Genomic DNA, 21852 nt, shown 5'->3' on the forward strand with positions numbered 1-21852 from the left:
GGCCGTCCAGGGCGGCCTGGTTCCCGTCCCGGGTCCAGGTCTTCCAGGGTGCAGGATGTGATGTGTGTCCGGTGCTCTCAGCCTCTGGCTGCACCCCCCTGGACCCCGCCCACCCCTGGCACACACCCTTCCCGCCCCAGACAGCGGGGCAGCTCAGCGACCCAGCCCAGCCCCGCCCCAGGCATCACAACCCTCCCAGGCCAGAGCAGAGGCCGCAGGGTGACAGGAGCTCCGCTCAGCACCCTCGGTGGCTGTTTAATGCACGGACCGTCCTTCCTGCAGTCTGGCGCTGGGGAACCACCCCCAGAAGAGACCTCCCAGAGCCACCTGTGGGGCCACTCGCGCCCCCAAATGCTCTCTGGGAAGAGATGTTCCCAAAGTAAACCCTGGTGTGGCCTGTCTGGCATGGCCTGTCCGGTGCAGCCTGCAGGCTCTCGGTGGGTCCAGGCTGCAGAGGGTGCCCCAAGGGGATGGCCAGAGCTCACAGCACTTCCCACCTGGCCTCCAGGCCCCCTTCGCGGCCCCCAAGAGGCTGAGTCCCCAGTAGAGTCCGAGATCAGACGAAATCTCGGGACTCAGGGGCCTTGACCTTGGCCTCAGGTTTCCTGCGTGTGTGGGCTGCAGGGACAGACTGCCAAGAGGCCACCAGCATTGCCACCTTTATTCACGGTCCCGGGCTCAGCACAGGGAAAGGGCCCTGGCGACCCAGCACAGCACAGGCCGGACCCCAGCGCCCTGCCCCTGCCGAGGGGCTGCTATGGCCGCAGGGCACAGACACCAGGGCCAGAACCCTGCGAGGCACCGGGGGTCCCAGGCCTGGAGGAAGGGGCCAGGCTGGGCAGTGAGGGGTGCAGGGTCGGGGTTATTTGCTCCCATGTGTCCAATGTGGGGGACCCAGGCTGGGTGTGGGTGGGGCCGCCCTTGTCTTGCCTTCCGGCCACCTCAGAGTCAAACCTGGACGAGTCCCCAGGCCCTGGAGGTGGCCAGGGGTCGGGGCCGGGGCAGTGGGGGAGACAGGAAGGGAGGAGTCAAGGTCAAGATCCTGGGGGCAGGCCCGGGAGTGCGCGGGGCTGGAGGGCGACCCTCCGGGGACAGAGACGGCCCAGAGGAAAGGAGGGGCTGGGGGGCAGGCTGGCCTTCAGTCACGCTGTCTGGCTCCTGGGGTTTGCCGCCCACAGGGAGCGCAGCCCCGGCTCCCCTCCCCCTCCCAGGGCTGGGCCCAGGGGAGAGCGGGCGCCCCCAGGCGGCACGGGTCTCCCAGAGGCCAGGCCCCGCGGGCTTTACGACTTCTTGGCATCCTGCGAGCTGCGGCGCTTCAGGTCGCTCAGGTCGATGGGCTTGAAGGCTGTGCGGGGGGCAGCTAGGTCAGTGGGGGGCGCAGGAGGCGCTCCTGCCAGGTCCTGCTCCTACCCCGGAAGCCCTGGGACCCGCCCACCCCACCAGCTTCTCCCGTCAGGAAACAGGAAGAGGTGGGCTTTCCTGCCCCGCCCCTCACTCTTCAGCTGCTTAAGGACCTTCTCCGCCAGGCCCGCCCCCTGCACACCCCGCCCCTGTTGGCCCCGCCCCCTCTTCTGGCTGGTTAGGGACCGTCTCCACTGGCCCCGCCCCGTGCCCCGCCCACTCGCTCTTCTGGCTGGTTAGGGACCATCTCCACTGGCCCCGCCCCGTGCCCCGCCCCCTCTTCTGGCTGGTTAGGGACCTTCTCCACTGGCCCCGCCCCTGTTGGCCCCGCCCCCTCTTCTGGCTGGTTAGGGACCTTCTCCACTGGCCCCGCCCCGTGCCCCGCCCCCTCTTCTGGCTGGTTAGGGACCTTCTCCGCCAGGCCCGCCCCCTGCACACCCCGCCCCTGTTGGCCCCGCCCACTCACTCTTCAGGCTGGGGTTAGGGACCTTCTCCACATACTCCTCCACCAGGCCCCTCTCGTTGCCGGAGATCTGGCTCCGAAGGTCCCGCTCCACGCCCTGCCAGGCTAAGGATGGCGATGCAGTCAGAGCTCCAGCCCACTGGGCAATGTCCCGCCAGCAGAGCACCCCTTCCCCCTCAGGGCGTCCTCACAGCCTCTCCCCACTCACAGCATGTGGCCCCCAGACTGGCCGGCTCTGGACCTGAAGTCATCCCCAGGGCACCCCACTCCCTCAGGGAGACCCGCCTGGACCACCCCCTCGGCCTCCTGCCCAGCTCCTCGAGCGGCCTGTCCCCTCATCCTGTGATGCATGCCCAGGGCTTCGGTCCCAGAGGCTCAGCGCTCACCCCTCCAGGCACACAGCCCCACTTCTGGGACACCACTGGGTTCCCGAGAGTGCACATCTGTCTTCCACAGCCCTCCCCCCACCGCCACCCCCACAAATAACCCAACCAGCTACAAGCACTGCCTCCTCTGAGGGCAGTGCCCACTAGGAACCCCAAGTGCTGACCGCCCTCATTACAAGAACCTGTTCTCCCAGACAGGCCCCATCACCCGCCTGCCTGGGCCCCGAAGGCGGGGGGAGTGGGGGGCCCAGGGGGCACCTGTACCTTCGTAAATGAAGCGCACATTCTCCTCGTGGGCCGGGGTGAAGATCTCGCTGCTGCTGGGGGGAGAGCGGGGACTGCTGTTCCTCTTGCCGTTGTAGACGACTCTGGAGACGGGGGAACTGGGGGAATCCGGCACATGAGGAGAGTCTGGGGACCAGGGCGGGGTCCCACGCCCCTGGTCCCCAGGACGGACGGAGGCTGCTCTGAGGCCTAAAACCCACCTGGTCATCGCTGGGTCTGGTCCTCACGCTCGGCTGCCGGATCCCTCAGCCTCTGGAGGGAAACCGGACACGGGGCAGGTCACCTCTCCAGGGGCCTCCGAGAGGGGAGGGTGTGGGGTGCCGCTCCCTCCCTCTAAGCTGATGACAAACTGCTCTGACCTCACTACTGGGGGGACCCTGAGGGTGGGTCTGCCACAATCTGGGCTGGGGATGCAGCAGGCCCCACTGGTGGGAGCAGCAGGCATGACCTGGAGCACCTGAGTCCCAGGACCAGGAAAAGCTGCCTGGGCCCCTCCCCAGAGTCGGGTGGTATGGAAGGTGCCGGGCGGCTGACACCCATTTCCAGAACCACAGAGCGCCTCTCAGGTGAACCCCACCTGCCCACACCTGCCGGGCCTGGCACGCTGCTTCCGCAAGCCTCAGTTTCCCATCAGGGGTGCCTCCAGGGGTGAGGGGCCCAATGGCTGCCCAGGACCCGCCCAGCTTCCTGGTCCTGGAGGCTGGGGTGAGCGAGCTGGTGCTGGGGATGCAGCCAGCAGGGCGAGGGCAGGGGAGGGGTGTGAGCCAGGAGGAAGCGCCAGCCCGAGGCCTGACCCAGTGACCAGGACCCTGGAGCCCGGCCGGTTTCTCCTAAGCTCTGCCCGGGGATTTTACAGCCCTGGGTGCGAATCTATTTTTAGGCTCACTCTCAACCTTGCCAGCTGGACACACTGCAGGGTGAGGGCACTGGCTGCACAGGGCTGGTCCCAGGCCAGTCCTCGTCCCAGAGCAGGGCAACCCCAGGTGCTGGGGTGGGGAGCCCTGGGAGGGGGCTTTGAGCACAAGAGCCTCCCCACTCACCCTGGAACCCAGGGGCCCTCAGACTGCCCAGAGCATGAGCCACAGCCCCTCCTGGAGGGCCAGGAGGGTGGGTCGGTGGGTGTGTCCTCCCTGGCTCATGCAGCCATGTTTAAACACATGTGCAGGTAAGCAGGCACCCACAGGCCAAGTCCAGAACAAAAATGCACAAAACCAGCCTCCAGGAGGCACCGGAGCCCTGGCCCTCCAGGCAGGGGCCTCCAGCCAGGGCACAGGGGGGCGCCCAAGGCCACTCCCCAAGGGGCTGTGGCCGTGAGCAGAGGGGAAGCTCCAATCACGCAACAGGACAGAGGTGCCAGCAAGATGACCACCCCGCCGGCCCTGGGCCAGGCCCTCGGCTCCCTGCAGTCTGTGCCCTTCGACCTGGCCAGCCACTTGTCCGGAGCCTTGCCAGCCTCCACCTCTCCTCCCAGTGCAGCGCAGCCTCAGCCTCTGGTCACAGCCAGGCTCCCCCTGCTCCCCTTCGTCTCTGGGGTCCCAGGCCTGGCTGGGCTGGGCCCCGAGCTGGGCCTCAGGCCCCCCAGATGCTTGGTCTTTGCGCTGGGGGCCCACCATATGCCACCCCTTGGGCTGGGCTTCCTGCCCAGACCAGGACCTGGTTGAGGTGGCACCAGCTCCCGGGCCGGGCTGTGCCCTTGTCACCGAGCGCCCTCACTGTCCGAGGGGTCTGGTCAGAGCACCTGGGAAACACTCAGCAGGCTCTCTCACCTCCAGAGTGAAGACGAATAACAGGACATTTCAAAGGAGCCACTGCCTGCCTCCTCTCAAGGGTGGGGCACCCCACTGGGCCTAATGGCTTCCCAGCCAGGAACCTCCAGGCCTCCCACGCCCTCACTCAGCTCCCTCCCGCCTTTCTCACCAGGACCTCGTGCTGGCCCTGCCCTGCTGAGAGCCGCACTCACAAGGATCATCGAGCACAACTACTTCAAGCCGTGAGCTCAGGGCGCCACGTGCAGCGCGTGCTGCCACCGGGAGGCCTCCCCAGGGCCTGGCAGCTCCGGCTGGGCGTGGGGCAGCGCCAGCAGGTCCCCGTCTGCCTGCTCTTTCCATCGAGTGCCGCCGCCCCGAGGCGCTCACAAGCCCTGGAGTCTCAGAGCTGAAGACACAGTCTCCCCTTGGCCTCCCAGAGCCTCCGTCTGGGTGCTCATCTCTTCTCCCTAATCCCGGGGGACCCCTGCGAGGACCACCCCAAGGGGGACAGCCTCCTGCACCACCTCCCTCATCCCCCAACACGCGCTGCCAGCAGGATCCCACGCCGTTTCTCCCCCGGACACCACCCAGGTCTCTGGGGCCACCTCGCCCTCGGTCTGGCCCAATCCATTCACCAGGTGTCCGGCTGCTGTGGACCCCTGGCCCACCCCCAGCCTCTGCCACAGAGCCACCTCTGCCGGCTGCCATCGGCACGAGAACCACACATCCCCACCCCCACTCTGTAGGCTTTGGCTAGCCCAAGCGCCTGGTGGGCGGAGTCCAGACCCACTCGGTGGCAGAAGGTCACCCATCCAGCTGCCCCGGGGCCAGTCCCTTCTCTCTCTGGGCCTCAGCGTCCTCATCTGAGCCACAGCGGCCCCCAAGGTGCTCACCGGGCCCTCCTGCTCGACAGGGATCCAGGCACAGCCGCGTGAAGCCACCACCTCAAAGGAGCTCTCCAGGGCTGCTTATCCGCTAAGACGACGGACAGGGCCATCATCGGAGGAACGTACCGCCAAACGGGGCACTTCTGAGAGTGAGAGGGATGCTGCTGATTGCGAAGCGTGAACCGGGGCAGTTCTGGGCAACCCGACAGTCCCCACCCACTCAGAGGAGGCGGAGACCCAGAAAAACACAGGGCGCTGTGGAGAACAGCAGAGCCCCTGTCCACGGCAGACACTGCCCAGGGCAGACACCTGTCCACAGCAGACACCTGGCCAGGGCAGACACCTGTCCACGGCTGACACCTGGCCAGGGCAGACACCTGGCCAGGGCAGACACCTGGCCATGGCTGACACCTGTCCACGGCAGACACCTGGCCAGGGCAGGCACCTGTCCACGGCTGACACCTGGCCAGGGCAGACACCTGCCCACGGCAGACACCTGTCCACGGCAGACACCTGTCCACGGCTGACACCTGGCCAGGGCAGACACCTGTCCACGGCTGACACCTGGCCAGGGCAGACACTGCCCAGGGCAGACACCTGTCCACGGCAGACACCTGGCCAGGGCTGGTTGAGGGTGTGGCTGCACTGGGCGCTTTACACGCAGCTCACATCCCACACTGGGCCGGGAAGAGGCGCCTGACAACCCCTTTTTGGAGGCTTGGTGGGTAAAGCAGCCTGCTACCCAGCAGAGTAGGGTCTGCACCCCAACCGCCGGGCCTCCAGGGCCACGGCAGCTGGGGCTGCCCGGATGGTTCGGCTGGGCTCAATGCCCCGTGCCCGCCTGTGCCCGCACTGCCTCCCCGAAGGTGCCTGGGCGCCCTGACATCGACGCGGCCCTGCTCAGGCAGTGGAGGGCGCCTTCACATTCAGTACCTGGCTCTCCCATGGGAACCAAGGGCTCCGGAGACCGCCTGGGAGAGGCCAGGGGCCCACAGCCTCAAGCCCCGTTCCCACACACAGCACCCGCCGGGCGGGAGAAGGCATGTGCGGTCCAGACAGTGGCGGCGGGAATGCGGGAGTAGAACCCATGACGCAGCTGCTGCTCGCTGTGTCCCTTCGGAATTCCCAGCAGCCGGTTTCCTTAGATTCCACTTTCCCGCCATTGCGTGGGGGGCTCTCCCGGCCCAGGTCCAGCCAATGAGACAGTGGTCCGGCCGGCAGCCTGCAGGTCACTGCGGCGCTGGACCCCCGCGGGCCGCCTGTCCATCACGGGCCAAGGCCCCTTCCGGAGTGACCACAGCAGCCGCCCTCCCCGGAAACGACTGGGGCGTGTGCATCCCCTTCGACGTCACCTGGAAACCCCGCCGCCCCTTCAACCCCCCGCCCCCCAAATAAAGTCCTCGCCGGCCCCTCCTCCCGTCCCGCTCCGCGCTCAGCCCTCTGCCCCTCGGGCAGCCCACCGGCCTCTGGGCCTCTGCTCGGCTGTGCCCTCGCCCGCTCCGGTCCCGCCCTGGGGTCCAGGGAAAGGCCACCCGCCGGGCGCGGAGCCTCCCTCGGGGCCGGGCGGCGCTGCCTGGGCACCTGTGTGGCCTGGAGGCTTTCCAGCCACAACCTGGGCTGTGGCTCCGGGACCAGAAGGGCGATGCCCAGGCCCCCACCCCTGCGCCTCCGCTCCGGCCCCGCGAGCCCCGAGGGCGGGGCGGGCCCCGTCGCACCCCGGGGCGCCCGCACCGGCCCCGCAGCCGGGATGGGGCCGGCGGACACCGGGCAGGGAGGCTGCGGAGGGGCCGCCCTCGGGAGGGTCCCTTTCGAGGGGAGACGGGACCTCGGTCCCGCTCGGCGGCGGCAGCTGCGAGGCCGGAAGGCGGCCCCGGGCGCCACGTCCCCACGCCCCCTCCTCCCGCGCCCGGGCCGGGCCCGGGCGCCCCCAGCGGGGCGGGTGGGTGGGGCGCACGGGCCTCCGCGACCCGCCCGGGCCCTGCCCAGCCCTCGCGGCCGCCGCGCCGGGGCGGGTCCCGGCCGCGCCCGCTCCGCCCCCGCCGCCGCCTCACCTCGCCGCCGCCGCCGCCGCCGCCGCCTGGGCCCGGCCGGAAGTGACGCCCGCGCACGCGCCGCGCAGCAGCCGGGCCACGTGACTCCGCGCGGAGTCTCGGGGAAGGTAGGCAGCGCCGCGGCTCAGCTCATGTTTATTGAAAAAGTACAAAGTGTCACCGTACAAAAGGCACCGGAGAGGAGGCGGCCAGGGGCGCGGGGCGGGGGGAGTCCAAGGAGCGGGGGCCTGGCCGGCCCCTCGGGCGGGAGGTGCGCGCAAGGGCGGGCGCGCGTGGATGGGGCGCGTGGATGGGTCGCGGAGCGGCCGGCTCAGCCCAGCCCGGGGCCCTGGAAGAGCTCCACCAAGTCCTTGGCGTCGGGGTCGATGAGGTCGGCGGGCAGGTCGCCGTCGTCGTTGGCCGCCCCCCTGTCCGCTCCCCGGGAGAGGAGGTACCTGTGCACAGGGCGGCCTGGTTGCAGCGGGAGAGGTTGGGGGACCTGCCCAGCCCCGGGGCCCAGGCTGCAGCCGAGTCCCGCCTGTTTCCTGTTCCGGGTGGGCTGAGGGGAAACCCGCCCCTTTGCTCCGGGAGGGCACAGGGCAGAGGCGATGCCAGCGCCCGAGGTCCTGGCTACGCCGCCAGGGCAGCCTGGGGGACACCTCCTGGAGGCCAGGAGCAGCGGGGGGTGGGGGGGGGAAGCTCTGATCCCCCTCACCTGGCGATGTCGGGGTACCCGTCGCTGCAGGCGATGTGCAGGGGCGTCCAGCCCGTCTCGTCGCGCTGGTGGATGTCTGCCCCGTATTTGACCAGCAGCTTCACACACTCCAGGTTCCCGGACAGGACTGCTTCGTGCAGGGCGGCCAGGCCTGGGCGGGACAGGACGGGGGGGGGTCAAGGCGGAGGCCCCCCATGCCGCCCACACACCTCGGCCGGCCCTGCGGGCGCTCACCTGAGGGGTACAGGGTGTCCAGGGCCACCTTCCGGGCCCGGATGAAGCGCCCCACCTGCTCCAGGTCGCCCTGGCGGACGTGGTCCAGGAACAGGACGTCGTTGGGGAAGCGCACGCTGCGCTGGGCCAGCATCCGCCGGCGCCGCTGCCGGGGGCTGTAGCCCTCGTAGCGGACCGTCCTGCTGGGCATCCTGGGGGCAGCGGGGTGGCCGCCCCGGGGCCGCTACTGCTCAGGGGAGGGGCCGCCCAGCTGGACAGCAACGATGCTCGATGCTCCCTCCACAAGGGCGCCTCCTGCTTTTATGGGCCCGTGGAGCTATATAAAGCCGCGCGGTCATGCTCGCCCCGTGAGAGCTGAAACCGAGCCGCTGGCCACCCCACGCACAGATCGAGTTCACGGGCTCGTCTTTCGGCCCACCTGTCGCCGTGCCGGCCAACGGGGTCAGATCCTTCCTGGCTCTCGCACCCAGCCCCGTGCGGGGCCTGGAAGGTGCCTTCCAGAGGGCACCACAAGGACGGCCTGGAGGGCAGGTCCCAGGGCATCAGGACCCCGTCCTGGACTCTGGAGGAGGGGAGGACGGCTCGCCTCCCACAGAGCTGGGGGCTGCCCATGTCTGAGGAAGCGCGCCCACCCGGGAAGGCCCAGCCTGACCCGCTCCCTCCCCGTCCCCTCGCATCACCTTCCACGGTGTCACTCTTGGCACTTTTACCAAAACATGGGCCTCGATGGCACTGCCCTCTTGCCTGCGAGCCTCCCGGGTTAGAACCTAAAGACCAGCCCGGCTGGCGTGGCTCAGTGGCTGAGCGTCGACCTATGAATCAGGAGGACATGGTTTGATTCCCGGTCAGGGCACAGGCCCGGGTTGCGGGCTCCATCCCCAATAAAAACATTTTTAAAAATAAAAGACGACCCAGCGGCCGGGCCAGGGCACCTGCCTTCACCGCAGCAGCCGAGGCCTGAGGGGGACAGAGGCTCGGGGCTGAGAGGAGCCCGTAGCAGACGCGGAGGACGCGGAGGATGCAGCAGCAGCTCACGCAGAGAGGGCAGGAGCGGGCCTGTGGGATCAGGGCAGCCTGCACACCTGACGCTGGCTATGTTGTTCCTTTCTTTAAAAACGTGTTAAATTGCTTTCGGAGAGGAAGGGAGAGAGAGAGAGAAAACATCAATGATGAGAGAGAATCATGGACCGGCTGCCTCCTGCACGCCCCACACTGGGGATCGAGCCCACAACCCAGGCCTGTGCCCTGACCGGGAATCAAACCTGAGACCCTTCAGTTCGCAGGCTGACGCTCTATCCACTGAGCCGCACCGGCTGGGGCTGAGTTGTCTTGTTAGCATGACCTCATACCCTTACTTAGGATTTACCTTGTACGAGATGACAGTTTAACCTGCTGGCAGTTTAACCTGCTATTGCCGCCTGTGGATTTAACACCCTCTATGTGCAAAGCCTTGTGCCAAACACGCTGCAGAGAAACAGCGCTGGACGGCCTCCCTGGCGGTCCCCCACTCCCACCCCGCCCTCCCTGCAGGGCCCGTCTGAGGGTGAGGCCCGGTGTCCCTGTTCCTGCGCCTCAGGGCTCCGAGGGCCGCCAGGTGGTCTCACCCCGGTCGCTGGGGAGGAGGCAGGTACAGTTTCTTCTGGCTTCTTTACACGAAGCCTGGAGATGAGAACTTTCCTTTGATGTGAAGATACCTTTTCTAATGTGGAAAGTTCTGTCCACTGTCCCCGCTCGGAGGATCAGGTGAAAGATCAGGGTGAAGCTGGGCCCGCCCCGGAGGGACCAGGCCCCGAGCCAGGGCAGGCTGGGCGAGCCAGCCGGTGGCTGTGTTGGTGACGCCTCCTGTCTGTCCCTGTCTGTCAGTCTGTCTGCTGACGATCAGCTGAGAGCTGGGGGAGGGGTCTCCTATTAGGACCAGAGAAGGGACTGGTGCCAAAGCCTCCCCAGTCACAACAGCCCCCCAAACGATAGTCATGGGCAGGGGCCACGGGCGCGGCCTGAGCTGGCCCCTTGGAGCCCGGTCGGGAGCTGCTGCGAGCAGTCTACCTGCCCCTGGGGCTCAGCCTGCGTGTCCCGCAGCCGCGCCAGGGCCAAGCCTGTGTTTAGGCGGCTCTGCCCAGTCCTTCCACGCCCCTGGGACTTGTGCAGTGACCGGCTTGGCATGACTTCCGGTTTCTGCCCCCAGAGGACTGACACTGAGGAAAACACGTCATGCAAAGAGCTTGCTCAGAAAAGTGTCAGAGCACCCTCCCTGCCCCTCCCCTCCCCTCCCCTCCCCGCCCGCCGCTGTCGGCGCCGCCCTCTCGCGGCCTCTGAGGCCAGAGGGCCTGCTGCCCACCCAGCAGCTGCGGGTTCGGGTTCCAGGCCAGTGGCTGCTGCTTCTTTTTTAAAATAAATAACAGTATTATTCATTTTTCTTCTTTTTTCAAATCTATGTTTATTGATTTGAGAGAGGGAGAGGAGAAATAGAAACATCAAAGGTGAGAGAGAATCATGGATCACCGCCTCCTGCACGCCCCCTGCTGGGGATCGAGCCCACAATCCGGGCATGAGCCCTGCCGGGGAAAACAACCATGACCTCCTGGTTCCTAGGTCGACGCTCAACCACTGAGCCACACCGGCCAGTGGCTTCTTACCACCTGGAGAAAGGAGATGAGGAGAGAGGGAGGACAGGTGGAGGAAGGGGGGAGAGAGACTGGGGCATCCGGGCTGTAATCCTAACTGTCCTGGGGAGTCACCTGCTAATCCACGGGCCCTGCCAGGCCTTGGACTCCACTCACCACCTCCCAGCAACGCAGGCCCAGCGGCGCTCTCCCCAGCTGTGTCTGCAGAGGGGACGGGTCGGGTTGGTGACCCCTCACGGAGCACGAGATGGTGATGGCAGGGCACCTGCCCCTGGGCTGGTCCCAGGGGCACGGCAGGAGTGCAGGACTGAGCACAGCCCACCTGTGCCTGTGAGCCCAGAGCCCCCTGTGCTGCGGAATCGCTCAGGTTCTGGGTGGCAGAGCTGCCTTCACAGCGACGTCCCCCAGGGTGCTGAGCCCCCACCAGGAAGGTCTGGCTGTGTTGGCAGGACTGGGGCGCCACATGCGAACACTGGGTGGACTGGCTGGACAGCAGCCCTGGAACAGGACGCCTGGCCGCTGAGCTGGACGGAGGAGAGGGGCCAGACCCTGGGTGCAGGGACAGGATGGCCGCCCGGAGCCGCTAGAGCTCACCCGTCACGCTGCCCTGCACACACTCGCTCTGGTCGGAGGCAGGAGCAGCCCGGGGTGTCAGGGCCGGCACAGGGCCTCCTGCTGGGAGTGAGATGGAAATGACCGCAGACTCCCCACGCACGTGACCGGGAGAACCACGTTCACAGCAAGTCCCGTCACGTCTGCGGCTATGATGCCGGCACCTGGAGGCCCCACCAGCCAGAGTCTGGAGCAGGGACTAGGGGTCGGAATGTGCATTTCCCACTCGGAGCAAGTGGAAGCGGAGCCTTGGGTGGATCCCGTGGGCTCCATGTGCTGTCCTGGACCTGCATTCCTCCTGCCAGGAGTGGGGGGCCCTTTGCCACGCTTTGGTCAGGGTCAGGGATACCCAGCTGAACCTAGGCAGGCACTGCAGGCCTGAGGTCCCCCTGATCCCAGCTCAGGAGTGCCCTCAGCCCAGGCAGCGGACGGCTTCCCCGTCTCTGTGCAAACTGCAAGCTGAGCTCCTGGAAGACAGTGGCATTTTAACAGCTGGGCACTGGCGTGGCTGGCATTGTCATTTGGCCTCTTCTGAGGCCCACACTCCTCCTCACCGACCTGCAGCGGCTGCAGACCCACCACGTGTCCTGTCCTGACCCAGACAACAGATGCCCAGGGAGGTAGCGCTGGCCACACCCCACCCTCCACCCGGAGACCTGCGGACATGAGGCTGTGCACTGGGAGACGAACGCGAGGACAGGGACGCCGTGTGCTACGCCTGCACGAGCTCCGAGAGGCAGCCATGCCCCCCCAGCCCACCTTCTCTCCAGTCGGGATCCAACCCCCATCCCGTGGCCTGGAGGTCGCGAGCAGAGGCAGGCAGTAAAATTTCAACTTTATTTGGCCAATGTGTTCAACTCCAATGTTGTGGTAGAAACGCCTGAAGAACGGGACAGCTGATGGGCTCCAGCTTCCGTGCTGTCCCCATGGGAACGGAAGCCAGGCTGTGGGTGGTGCGGGCCAGGCCACGCTGTCAGACCAGCTGGGTGCTGCTCTGGGGGGGGGGGGGGGGGGGGGTCTGTGCTGGCCCAGGGTGCCCACCGCCCTCTGTCCTGGGGAGCCCCTGCGGAGACCTGACGTCTCGTTGACCAGGCAGTGTGGGAACCTTGAGTCCTGGCAACTCTGCCAGGTGAGTGACCGTCAGCCTGGCCCGCCGCCCCCACAGGGGACACCTGTCTCCAGGGCGGCCCGGCCAGGGTGGGGCCGAACCCGATGTTCCAAAATGCCTAAAAATCTCACAGACAACGATGCTAGTGATCGCATAGCAACCTAACAGGCAGCTGACATCGCCAGCGTGAGATTCCAAAACATTTTAGCGAGCGCTCAGGTCAAAACCGTGTACGAAAAAGGACGTCACAAATTAAAAGGCCCCGCAGGGTCTGGCCCGGAGACAAGCCCTTTCCCAGACGACGGAGAAGACGGGCTTCATGTACACGAGTGTCAGCGTCAAGTGTGGCTTCAGAAGTTCCCTGCATTTCCGATGGGTGCTCGGTCCTCCCGGGAGGGTGTGCAGCCCGGAGGCTGGCTGCTGGGGAGCAGCCTGAGGGGCGTCGGGGTGCCGGGCTGCTCCCACCTCACAGCTCGTCCTTCACAGCTTTCTGGTCATCATCCTCCTCCAGGTCCGGCTCCTCTGCCTCCTCCAGATCTTCCAGGTCCTGGATGAGGGCGGAGGGAAGCCTGGAAGGTCAAGGTTCGAGCAGGGCCGGCCACCTGCCCTCTGGGGAGCCGGGATCCAGCCCCCGACGACCCAGCATGGCCGCTGGGCGCAGTGCCCACCCTCCAGCCTCAGGGTTTGCGGGGCAGTGAGCCCACGACCGCAGCAGCACGCACTGCCGGCTCGCCTGCCCCTTTCCCTGGCCTGACCACACCCCCTCGCCCTGCCAGTCAGCAGCCTCCAGCCCGCCACACCCTCTTGGCCTGGGACCAACCCTGGCGTCCCCTCTGCACGCTGAGCACGGCTGACAGGGCCCTCGGCCAACGGCCGGGGAAGCCCTTTGGAGTCCCCATCAGCAGGGACCATGCGGGACAAGCGGGCAGACTTCCTAAGCAAGCCCGGCATCAGCGCGTCCACACTGCTGCCCGGCCAGTGCTGGCCGCGAGGGAAGCCCGTGGGAGGCGGGGCTTGCCCGCACACACGCCTCCAGCACCAACCAGGAAGCACATGTCCAGCAGACCACAGGCCGTGGCCCCAGAGCCCCGCGGGCGACCACTTACGTCATCGTCCCCTGCCCCGTCCTGGCCGCCGCTCTCCAAGAACTTCTTAAAACCGTCCAGCGTCCGCTCCCCGTTGTAATCAATGACCTGTAATGGGGGTGAGCGTGCGGGGTGAGAAGCAGACCCGGGTGGGCGGGGTCCCCCCCGAGGCTGAGCTTTCCCAGGGGCCCCGCCGCCCGCCTGCCCAGCGCACCGTCAGGTCCGCACTGGCGGGGAAGAACTTGAGCGTCGGGAAGCTGTGCACTTTGACCGCCTCCACCTCGTTGGCCGTCGAGTCCATCTTGGCGATGACGATGTTCTCATGGTCCTTGTACATCTCCCCCAGCTTGTCCCAGATGGGAGCCAGCTGCTTGCAGTGCCCACACCACGGGGCGTCTGGAAGCAAGCAGCGCTGAGTCCCGCCGGGCCGGAGCCATGCCCGCCCCGCCCCGCCCCAGGGACCCACAGCCCAGGGGGCTTCACTCACAGAACTCCACAAACACGTTCTTTTTCTCATCGAAAGCCACCTCCTCGAAGTTCTTCCCCACCAGCACCTTCACCGGCTGCTTGTCCCAGTCTTCGGGCAGCTCCTGGCTCATCAGGTGAGGCTGGAGGGCAGGCGGCCGGGCAGGTCAGGGTCTCCGCGCCCAAGGCCCCCACCCGACCCCAGCGGGCCACTCTCACATCATCCGGGGCCTGCCCTCAGGACCCCAGGCTCACGGTTCAGACCCGGGAAGACCAGCCGCACCAGAAGCGCGAGGACGCCAGCCGCACAGCCCACCTTGATCTTGCCCTCCAGGAAGCGGTGGCAGAAATCTGTGATCTTTTCCGCCGTCAGCTCGTCCGACTCGGGCTTGTACTTGGTCATCTCCTCCTCCAGCGTGATGAGGCGCACGGCCGGGCACTCCTCCTTCTTGAGGCCGAAGAACTCGAGGATGCGCTGGTTGTCGGTGTGGTCGCTGTCGATGAATATAAACAGGATCTGGGGGAGAAAAGGCACGGTGAGCGAGGCAGGGACGGGCGCGGCTTCCCCTCCCCGGGCCGCCCCCCGCCAGGCCGGCCGGGGCGCACCTTGCCCTTGAAGCCCTGGGCGGCTTTCTTGAAGTTGCTCAGTTTGCCCTCGTAGTCGGTCACGCTCTTGGGCAGGAACAGCAGGATGTGTGTCTTGATCTCGCCCCCAAAGATCTTCGGGGCCGTCTGTCACAAACACAGTCACCGGGCTCAGCCCCGAGCTCAGCGACGGCGCAGGGCAGCCTCCATGGCCCTGACGCCTGGGCGGCAGCGGGGGACTCCTCGTGGGGTCCCGGGGCGCCCCCACCCGCGCAGCCGCCCCGGTGGGAGCCGCACCTGCTCGGTGAACTCGATGACCAGCGGCAGCTGGTTGTGCTTGATGAAGTCCAGCAGCTTCTCCTTGGTGACCTCCCCCTCGAAGTCGTTCCGGCCTTCGTCGAACTGCGGACAGAGGAGGCCTGAGCGCCGAGGGCTCCACGGGCACCCGCACCCCAGGCCGGCAGGGACCAGCTGCCCAGACCCGCCCTGGGCTCCCAGGAAGCCAGCACAGCCTGGAGCCTTGCTCATCCCAAGTTAAGGCAGCCACTCAGCCTGCAGCCACACCCGAGGGCGACTTCCTCATCACAGTCAGGTGTCAGCAGGTGTCAGGTGCCTGCTGTTTGGCGGGGGGGGGGGGGGGGGGGGGGGGCAGGACCTATGACACCGCAGCCCCTGAAGGCAAACCAGCCCCACTCAGGCAGGTGTGAAAGGGACCGCAAACCTAAGACATCGCTCTCTCCACTAAAATGCTGCGAAAATTAACGTTCAGGCAAGTCCCGGCGCCCCCTGACCCGGTGCCCCGTGCCCGCGTCCAGCTAGCAGCTGTGTGTGTGGGGGGGGGCCATCACCGTCCTGAGCCTCAAGGGACTTGGGGGGAGCTCCAGGCCTCCCCGCTGCTCCTGTCCCTCTTCCTCCAAGTGCCTCAGAAAAGCAGACGGCACTCCCACCCGCCAAGGCCCAGCCCTGCTCCCCCTCCCCCAAAACTGCACACGTGGAGGACAAAAGGGGCAGGAAGTAAACCACGCAGGAAACCACGGCCAGGAACTGCACAGAGGAGCAGCTTGGGCCCATCAGGCACACAGCAGGCCAGTCCTCGCCCCGGGCAGTGCGAGGCCCAATTAGAGGCAAACAGGCCCCCCTCCTGGCCGCTCTGGGCAGCGAGCATTGTCTGCCCAAGCCCATGCTGGGCGGCCACAGCCAGGGGCCACCTGGCACAATCTTGAGCCGCAATCTTTCTGGTAATGTGGCCACATTACACTCCGTTCACCATCTACTTCAGTAACAGCCCTCGTTTGGTTGGGGCCAGCTGCAGGAGGCCGCACCCCAAAAAGGCCAGACACCACAGGTGGTGGAGAGGCGGCCCTACCAACTCCAACGCCCCAGCTTCCACAAATAAAAGGACGGACAGAGCAAACGTCAGGAAGAACAAAGGCTCAGGACGCTGAGCCCAGACCCTCGGCCCGCGCTGTGGCAGTGACCCGCCTGGACACACGCCGAGTGTCACCGGTGCCACTGTGCCCCCGTCATCCCGGCCAGTCCTGCTGGGGAAGCAGCTGGCTCAGCCAGGTGGTCCCGGGGGGACAGGAGGACCTGGGGTGAGCTAAAGGCCAAGACGGGGGCCGAGGGGCTGGGAAAGACCTGTGGGGCTCGGGCTTCACCTGGCTGCAGACGAGACCCCCCCGGCCCATCAGCCAGGCTGCCTGACACAACCGTGCCGAGAGCAGACCCTGCGGCCACCGCCCCTCGCTGGCACCGGACCCCAGGGTGCAGCTGTGCCCACCCACGTGGACACCAACATCAGCTGGCACCAACTCTTGCAGAACAAAAATGGCAGCTCTAACCTTCAAGGACACAGAATTGCCCACACCCAGGACCCGGTGTGAGAAAGACGCCGAGGTCAAGAGGGATGGCAAAGAGCCCTCGCTGGTGCAGCGCAGTGGGTAGAGCGCCAGCCTGCGGACCAATGTGTCCTGCGTTCGATTCTGGTCAAGCGCCCGTACCTCAGTTGCAGGCTCCTCCCCAGCCTGGGCCCTGGTCAGGGCTCGTGCAAGAGGCAACCAATCGATGTGCTTCTCTCACATCGATGTTTCTCTCTGTCTTTCCCGCTCTCTTCCACTCTCTCTAAAATCAATGGGAAAATACCCTTGAGTGAGAATTTTAAAAAATTTAAGAAAGAAAAGAAAAAGAAAAAGGGATGGAAAAGTATGACTGGGGCTGGTCTCCAAGCCTCACGGCAACTCACGGCAACTCTCAACCTAAACCAGCGACGGCGAGCCTATGACACGCGTGACAGAGGCGACACGCGAACTCGTTTTTTGGGTTGATTTTTCTTTGTTAAATGGCATTTAAATATATAAAATATTTATCAAAAATATAAACCTTTGTTTTACTATGGTTGCAAATATCAAAAAATGTCTATGTGTGACACGGCACCAGAGTTAAGTTAGGGTTTTGCAAAATGCTGACACGCCGAGCTCAAAGGTTCGCCATCACTGACCTAAACTCTAGGACAGACGCAAGGCTCTCGCGTTAACACCCTCTCAGCCTCACCCAACACTGAGTTTTCCTAATCAGATGCTAATCACATCCTGGCAGGTTTGCGATGACAACGGCCAATCTACTCCCTTCAGGAGACACTGTGGGTCCCCAGGAAAGACAGAGCTGTAAGGACCCGAGTTCTGCCCAGGACGGGGCCACAGAAACCCCCAAAGCCTTGCCCCGCGTCTTCTCTGACAAACTGGACAGCAGTCCTGCCTCTGCCCTGAAGACGCGAACTGCTCTCCGGCTCATCACAGCCACCCCCGCCATGTGCTCTCCGTCCCCCAATCCAGGCCCCGCCTCACCGTCCACGGCTGTTGCCACGTGGGTAACATGCAGACACGGATCCTGCTGTGTCCCAGCAGCGGTGGGCAGTGGCCTTGACACCAGCAGCCCCTTTACCAACCGGAGGGACAGCAGGACGAGGGCCACGGGAGCCGTGGGAACAGGCTATGCCCACAGGTTGGGAACACGCTCCCCAAAAGCTAATGCCAGGAATCCCTGTCTAAGGAAGAGGTTTTAGAAGCGGAAACAATGTTGCACCAGGGAAAGTGCAGTCAACTCAGCTACTCAGGGATGGTGACAGCCCAGCCTGTTACTATGTCCCCCCACAGGAACAAAGCTCACATCGCGGGCAGCTCCGCCCCCTAAGACAGCAGGGCTGTCACAGAGGCCCGACACCGGGCTGAAGGCCAGGCCAGTGGCGCTTAGGGCCTGACGTTGCAAAACGGGCCTGATAACAGCCAGGCTGGCACCCAGCAGGCCAGCAGCTCCGGGCAAGGTTCTTGGGGAGCAGCAACTGAGCCCCCCCACCCCCCCAGCGCAGCACCTCACCACCAGGCAGAGCTGCGCAGGCCACTCACCTTCTTAAAGAGGACGACCCCGTCCTTGTCCAGCTTGTACTTGGAAAACACATCACTGTTGGACGTGATCCCGAAGGGAATGTCGTCGACGGCCTCTGCTGCCAGCAGGAACTGCTTGGCAGAGTCCGACTCCACGTCCTGGAGACAAGAACCAGAGGTGGCCCCATGCCCCACACCACGGACGCCCGTCCGGGTCAGCAGCGGGACAGGCCGCCGTGCCCAGGCCCCGGGGCCCCCTCCAGCGACGGGCTGAGGCGAACCCCCGTCTCCACCTTGAAGAAGCCGATGACGGCCACCTCGCTGGACTCCACCAGGGCCTCCGCGGCAGCTCCGTCGGGCAACGTGGCGGCCGCAGGGCCCGTGCGCTTCTTCAGCCAGTTCACGATGTCGTCAGCTTCCCTGCCAGCTGCACCAATAAAACACACACACGTCGGGGCCACTGAGGCGGGGCCGCCGCCAGCCGCGCTCTCCGCCAGAGCCTCTGGCCCAGAAGGGCCTCGAGCCGCACACCTGGGCTCCCGGGCGGCCGGGCCGCGCTCCACGGGCAGCGGCTGCCTCCCTTCGCGTTTTCTAAGTGTTAACGTTTGCATTCATTAGACACACACTTCCCCTCAGCCGCCTCACGCTAGGCTTTGTCTAAATGAGAGACGTACTAGGATTTTTCTTAAAGTCACACGATGCCCGTTTTCCCTGTAAAAACGGGCTGAACCCCACCCTGGCTCCCTGACCCAGGCCGGTCGGGCGTCCTTGCCCCTCACAGCCCCTGGACCAGCAGGATGGCTGTCACTGGGGGCACAGAGCAGAGAATGAAAAGGAAGACGCCTGGTCCTAAGTCCCCTCACAGGCTCTGGCCGCCTGGCCCGACGTGGACTCTCACATTTAAAGGATTCTGCCCGGGCCGGGTGGAGGTCAATGAGGGAAATACGGGGGCGTCGGGAACACTTTCAACAATATGGACAAGTGAAAAAAGGTTCTGCCTGCCAGCGGTAGCATCGCCGAGTCCTAGTCACAGGAGGGAAGGGAGCAGCCTCAGCCACAAACCCCAGGGATAGGAGGGGGCAGGGTAGCTGGACCAGGCACTTCCTGCTCCAGAAGTGAACGGGGGATAAGCAAGCAGCAGCCCGGCCAGCAGCCCGGAGCTGCGAGTGTCGGAATTCACAGACGGGCTGGGCTGAGCCACGGAACCGGTTCTCTAGGTGAGAGCCTCCCTTCGTCACAGGCCCAGCCCGTCCGTGCAGCCCGAGCCAGCAAGCAGTGGCCGAGGCGGGCGGAGCTGGGCGTGGATTCGCGTGCTGCCCTGACAGCCGTGCCTCAGCGCTCAGCACAGGCACAGTGGACGCCAACACTGCCCTGCCGGGTCCAGCTCCCTCTTCCCTGCCGTCCACTTGGGAGGTTCTTCCAGGACGAGAGTGTTCCTGAACTAGACCCGGACCGAGAGCTCGGTCCAAGGCCAGGTTCCCCCCGGGTTTCTGAACATGCCCCCCTCCCCGCCTCAGCTACCTCCCAGGGCGGCCGGCCCACCTGTGTACTCTCTGGGCGCAGCCGTGTCTCCATTCTTGAAGAACTTGATGGTGGGGTAGCCGCGGACACCATACTGCTGGGCCAGGTCTGACTCCTCCGTGGCATCGACCTTTGCCAGTCTGATCTCAGAGCCTTCAGCCTTCAGTTTCCCGGCCGCTTTGGCATACTCGGGGGCCAGAGCCTTGCAGTGGCCACACCAGGGGGCATCTGGAAGGAAAGCCAGAGGCTGAAAAGCAGGGACCGGGCTCCCTGCCTCCCCTCTCCTGGGCACTCCCCTCCCTGCATATCTTATCAGCTCACCACGATAACCCTCTGAACGTACAAGGCTGGGCTGATAGCGTGGTCCTCTTGGGCAATATGGGGACAGAGGCCACAAGTGACAAACCACCGCCCCCCCACTCTGCTTTGTCACCGTTGGGCACGGGAAGACCAACTGTTTCAACGACCAGTGACTTCCTACCACCTGCAGGTGGGCAGTGGGGCGGGCCTGCCCCTGGAGCTTCCCTCTGGGAAGGTGGAGAAGCTCAGAAGCCAGGGCCGCCCGCATCAGGACCTGGTCACACGTAGGTGATGTGACACACATCTGGCCTCAGATCCACACCCGGGTCTGTGTGCAGCGGTGGGAGCCAGCTGTGCCTGCGCCCAGGTTAGCAGCTGTGCGGGGCCTAAGGTCTCTAGCCAGTCGGGGCGTGAACACGTCTAAACACCAGGTTTGGGTCCCGGTGAGAGCTGTCACCCGCTGGAGGGGGTGTGGGCAGGGCCGGGGCTGGAATCCCTGGGCATTTTCTAGAATTCTGGGGAGCAGCTATGTGGGGGGGGGGATGGACCCTGGTGAGTTGCTTTGTATTTGGGGCACCTCCCACGGCCCACCCTGTTTTTCTTAAAATAAGAGAGGGATCCTGCCACGGAGAGAGGTGTCAGATACGCAGGCAGTCCTGGCTCTCAGCCCGCGTCCAGCCGGGGCAGGAGCGAGTCCCCAGGGCACCGGCGCACAGGGACGTGGGCCGCGGGTCCGGGGCCGCTTCAGTCCAGGCTGAGCCTCCCCAGGGGCTGGGAGTCGGCGCCCACAACGCTAACAGTCCCGAGGACCCAACCCGCGGCGAGGCGGAGGGAGGCAGGAAGGGAGGTTGGGGACGGGTGCCCGGCCCTCTCTCGGCCTCCCCCCGCTGCGAGCCACCAGCTCCCGGCCCCGTCCCCACCCCGCGGGGCGGCAGGCCCGGGAGGCACTCACAGAACTCCACCAGCAGATACTTGTGGGCCGCCAGCGCCTCCTCGAAGTTGCCCTTGTTGAGCACCAGGACGTGGTCCTCCTCCTCGGGCGCAGCGCCCGCGCGGGCCAGCACGGCCAGGGCCAGGGCCAGGCGGAGCAGAGCGCGGCGCAGCATGTCGGCAGCAGGGACAGCGCTTCGGTTGGCGCCGCCGGACAGCGAGGCCACGAGAGCGCGCGCCGCCCGCCTCGTCCTTATAAACCCGGTCGCCGCGCGCGTGCCCGCCCGCGCCCACCCTCTATTGGCCGACGGACTCCGGGGCCCGCCCCCGCCGCGCGCGGATTGGACGCTGGCGCCACCTCCAGCCCCGGATTCGGAAGAGCCCCAGAGGGCTCCTTCGCCGTCGCCCGGGATTGGCCGAGGAGCTCGCGCTCGCACTCTACCCCGGCCTCTCATTGGCTCCCGGAGGAGAACTTTCTCCCCCTCGACTCGTGACTGGTGGCTTTCCCCACCACTTTCCCCGGTTCTGGAAAGGCTGCCACCTGCGGAGGCCCGGGATCTGCGGCTTCTGATTGGCCAGGACATGCGCGCACCCTGCGCGATCCTCCGTCGAACGTGGCAATGGGTGGAGTCCCCCGCCCGCCGAGGGGCGGAGCTGCGCCGGGGCCTCCGGAATCCCTCGTGTTGCTTTCTTACTGGATCGCGTGTCCGTAACTGGCCCCGCCCCGCGGCTCGACGGGACGGAAGCGGGGTGACGCAACTTCCGGCGCGCGTGCGCCCCGTGCGGCACCTGCTCGGGGAGTCTGGGCTCGGCGGCGAGTGGGACGGGGTGGGCTGTCGGATCTGGTCCCGGGAGCCGAGCGCCTCAGGCACCAGCGCGGAGCCTGCGCGGAGCGGACGGAGGAAGGGGAGGCCGGGCGGGTGCACCTAAAGGTGCAGAAACGAGGAAACGGGCGCAGGGCCCCGCGCAGATAGTGCGCCAGCGCTGGAGCCGGCCTCGGGTGCCAGGCCCCCCAGAGCTTAACCCACGCATCTCGGACGCTGCGGAGCAGCAGCAAAACCCGGCCCCACGCAGCTCCCCTCAGACCCGCGGG

The 21852-nt window shown here is 66.0% G+C and overlaps 3 protein-coding genes across 10 annotated transcripts; all 3 read right to left on the reverse strand.

Annotated features, from left to right (window-relative positions):
• Nucleotides 1-643: 643 nt before the first annotated feature.
• MCRIP1 (MAPK regulated corepressor interacting protein 1) lies at nt 644-7269 on the reverse strand. Of its 8 annotated transcripts, XM_059671546.1 has the most exons (6): nt 6752-7084; nt 5177-5313; nt 2736-2787; nt 2515-2633; nt 1868-1969; nt 644-1345 (listed from the first exon to the last, which is right to left on the reverse strand). In XM_059671546.1, the coding sequence occupies exons 3-6, from the start codon at nt 2741-2743 to the stop codon at nt 1281-1283; spliced, it is 294 nt and encodes a 97-aa protein (XP_059527529.1). In that variant the 5' UTR covers nt 2744-2787; nt 5177-5313; nt 6752-7084; the 3' UTR covers nt 644-1280. The 8 variants fall into 8 exon arrangements, with proteins under 8 accessions (XP_059527529.1, XP_059527530.1, XP_059527531.1 ...); XM_059671547.1 differs by lacking the exons at nt 5177-5313; nt 6752-7084 and adding an exon at nt 7222-7269; XM_059671548.1 differs by lacking the exon at nt 5177-5313 and having other exon boundaries at nt 6752-7085.
• Nucleotides 7270-7343: 74 nt separating this feature from the next.
• PPP1R27 (protein phosphatase 1 regulatory subunit 27) lies at nt 7344-9128 on the reverse strand. Its single transcript, XM_059671540.1, has 3 exons — nt 8150-9128; nt 7916-8066; nt 7344-7655 (listed from the first exon to the last, which is right to left on the reverse strand). Exons 1-3 carry the CDS (start codon nt 8337-8339, stop codon nt 7532-7534), a joined length of 465 nt encoding a protein of 154 aa, XP_059527523.1. The 5' UTR covers nt 8340-9128; the 3' UTR covers nt 7344-7531.
• A 3080-nt stretch (nt 9129-12208) lies between these two features.
• P4HB (prolyl 4-hydroxylase subunit beta) lies at nt 12209-21001 on the reverse strand. Its single transcript, XM_059671537.1, has 11 exons — nt 20782-21001; nt 19551-19757; nt 18302-18435; nt 18030-18167; nt 14926-15030; nt 14650-14775; nt 14360-14560; nt 14066-14186; nt 13793-13974; nt 13600-13686; nt 12209-13040 (listed from the first exon to the last, which is right to left on the reverse strand). The coding sequence occupies exons 1-11, from the start codon at nt 20933-20935 to the stop codon at nt 12960-12962; spliced, it is 1536 nt and encodes a 511-aa protein (XP_059527520.1). The 5' UTR covers nt 20936-21001; the 3' UTR covers nt 12209-12959.
• Nucleotides 21002-21852: the final 851 nt, after the last annotated feature.

Source organism: Myotis daubentonii, chromosome 16, assembly GCF_963259705.1.
Source record: "Myotis daubentonii chromosome 16, mMyoDau2.1, whole genome shotgun sequence".
NCBI lineage: Eukaryota > Metazoa > Chordata > Mammalia > Chiroptera > Vespertilionidae > Myotis > Myotis daubentonii.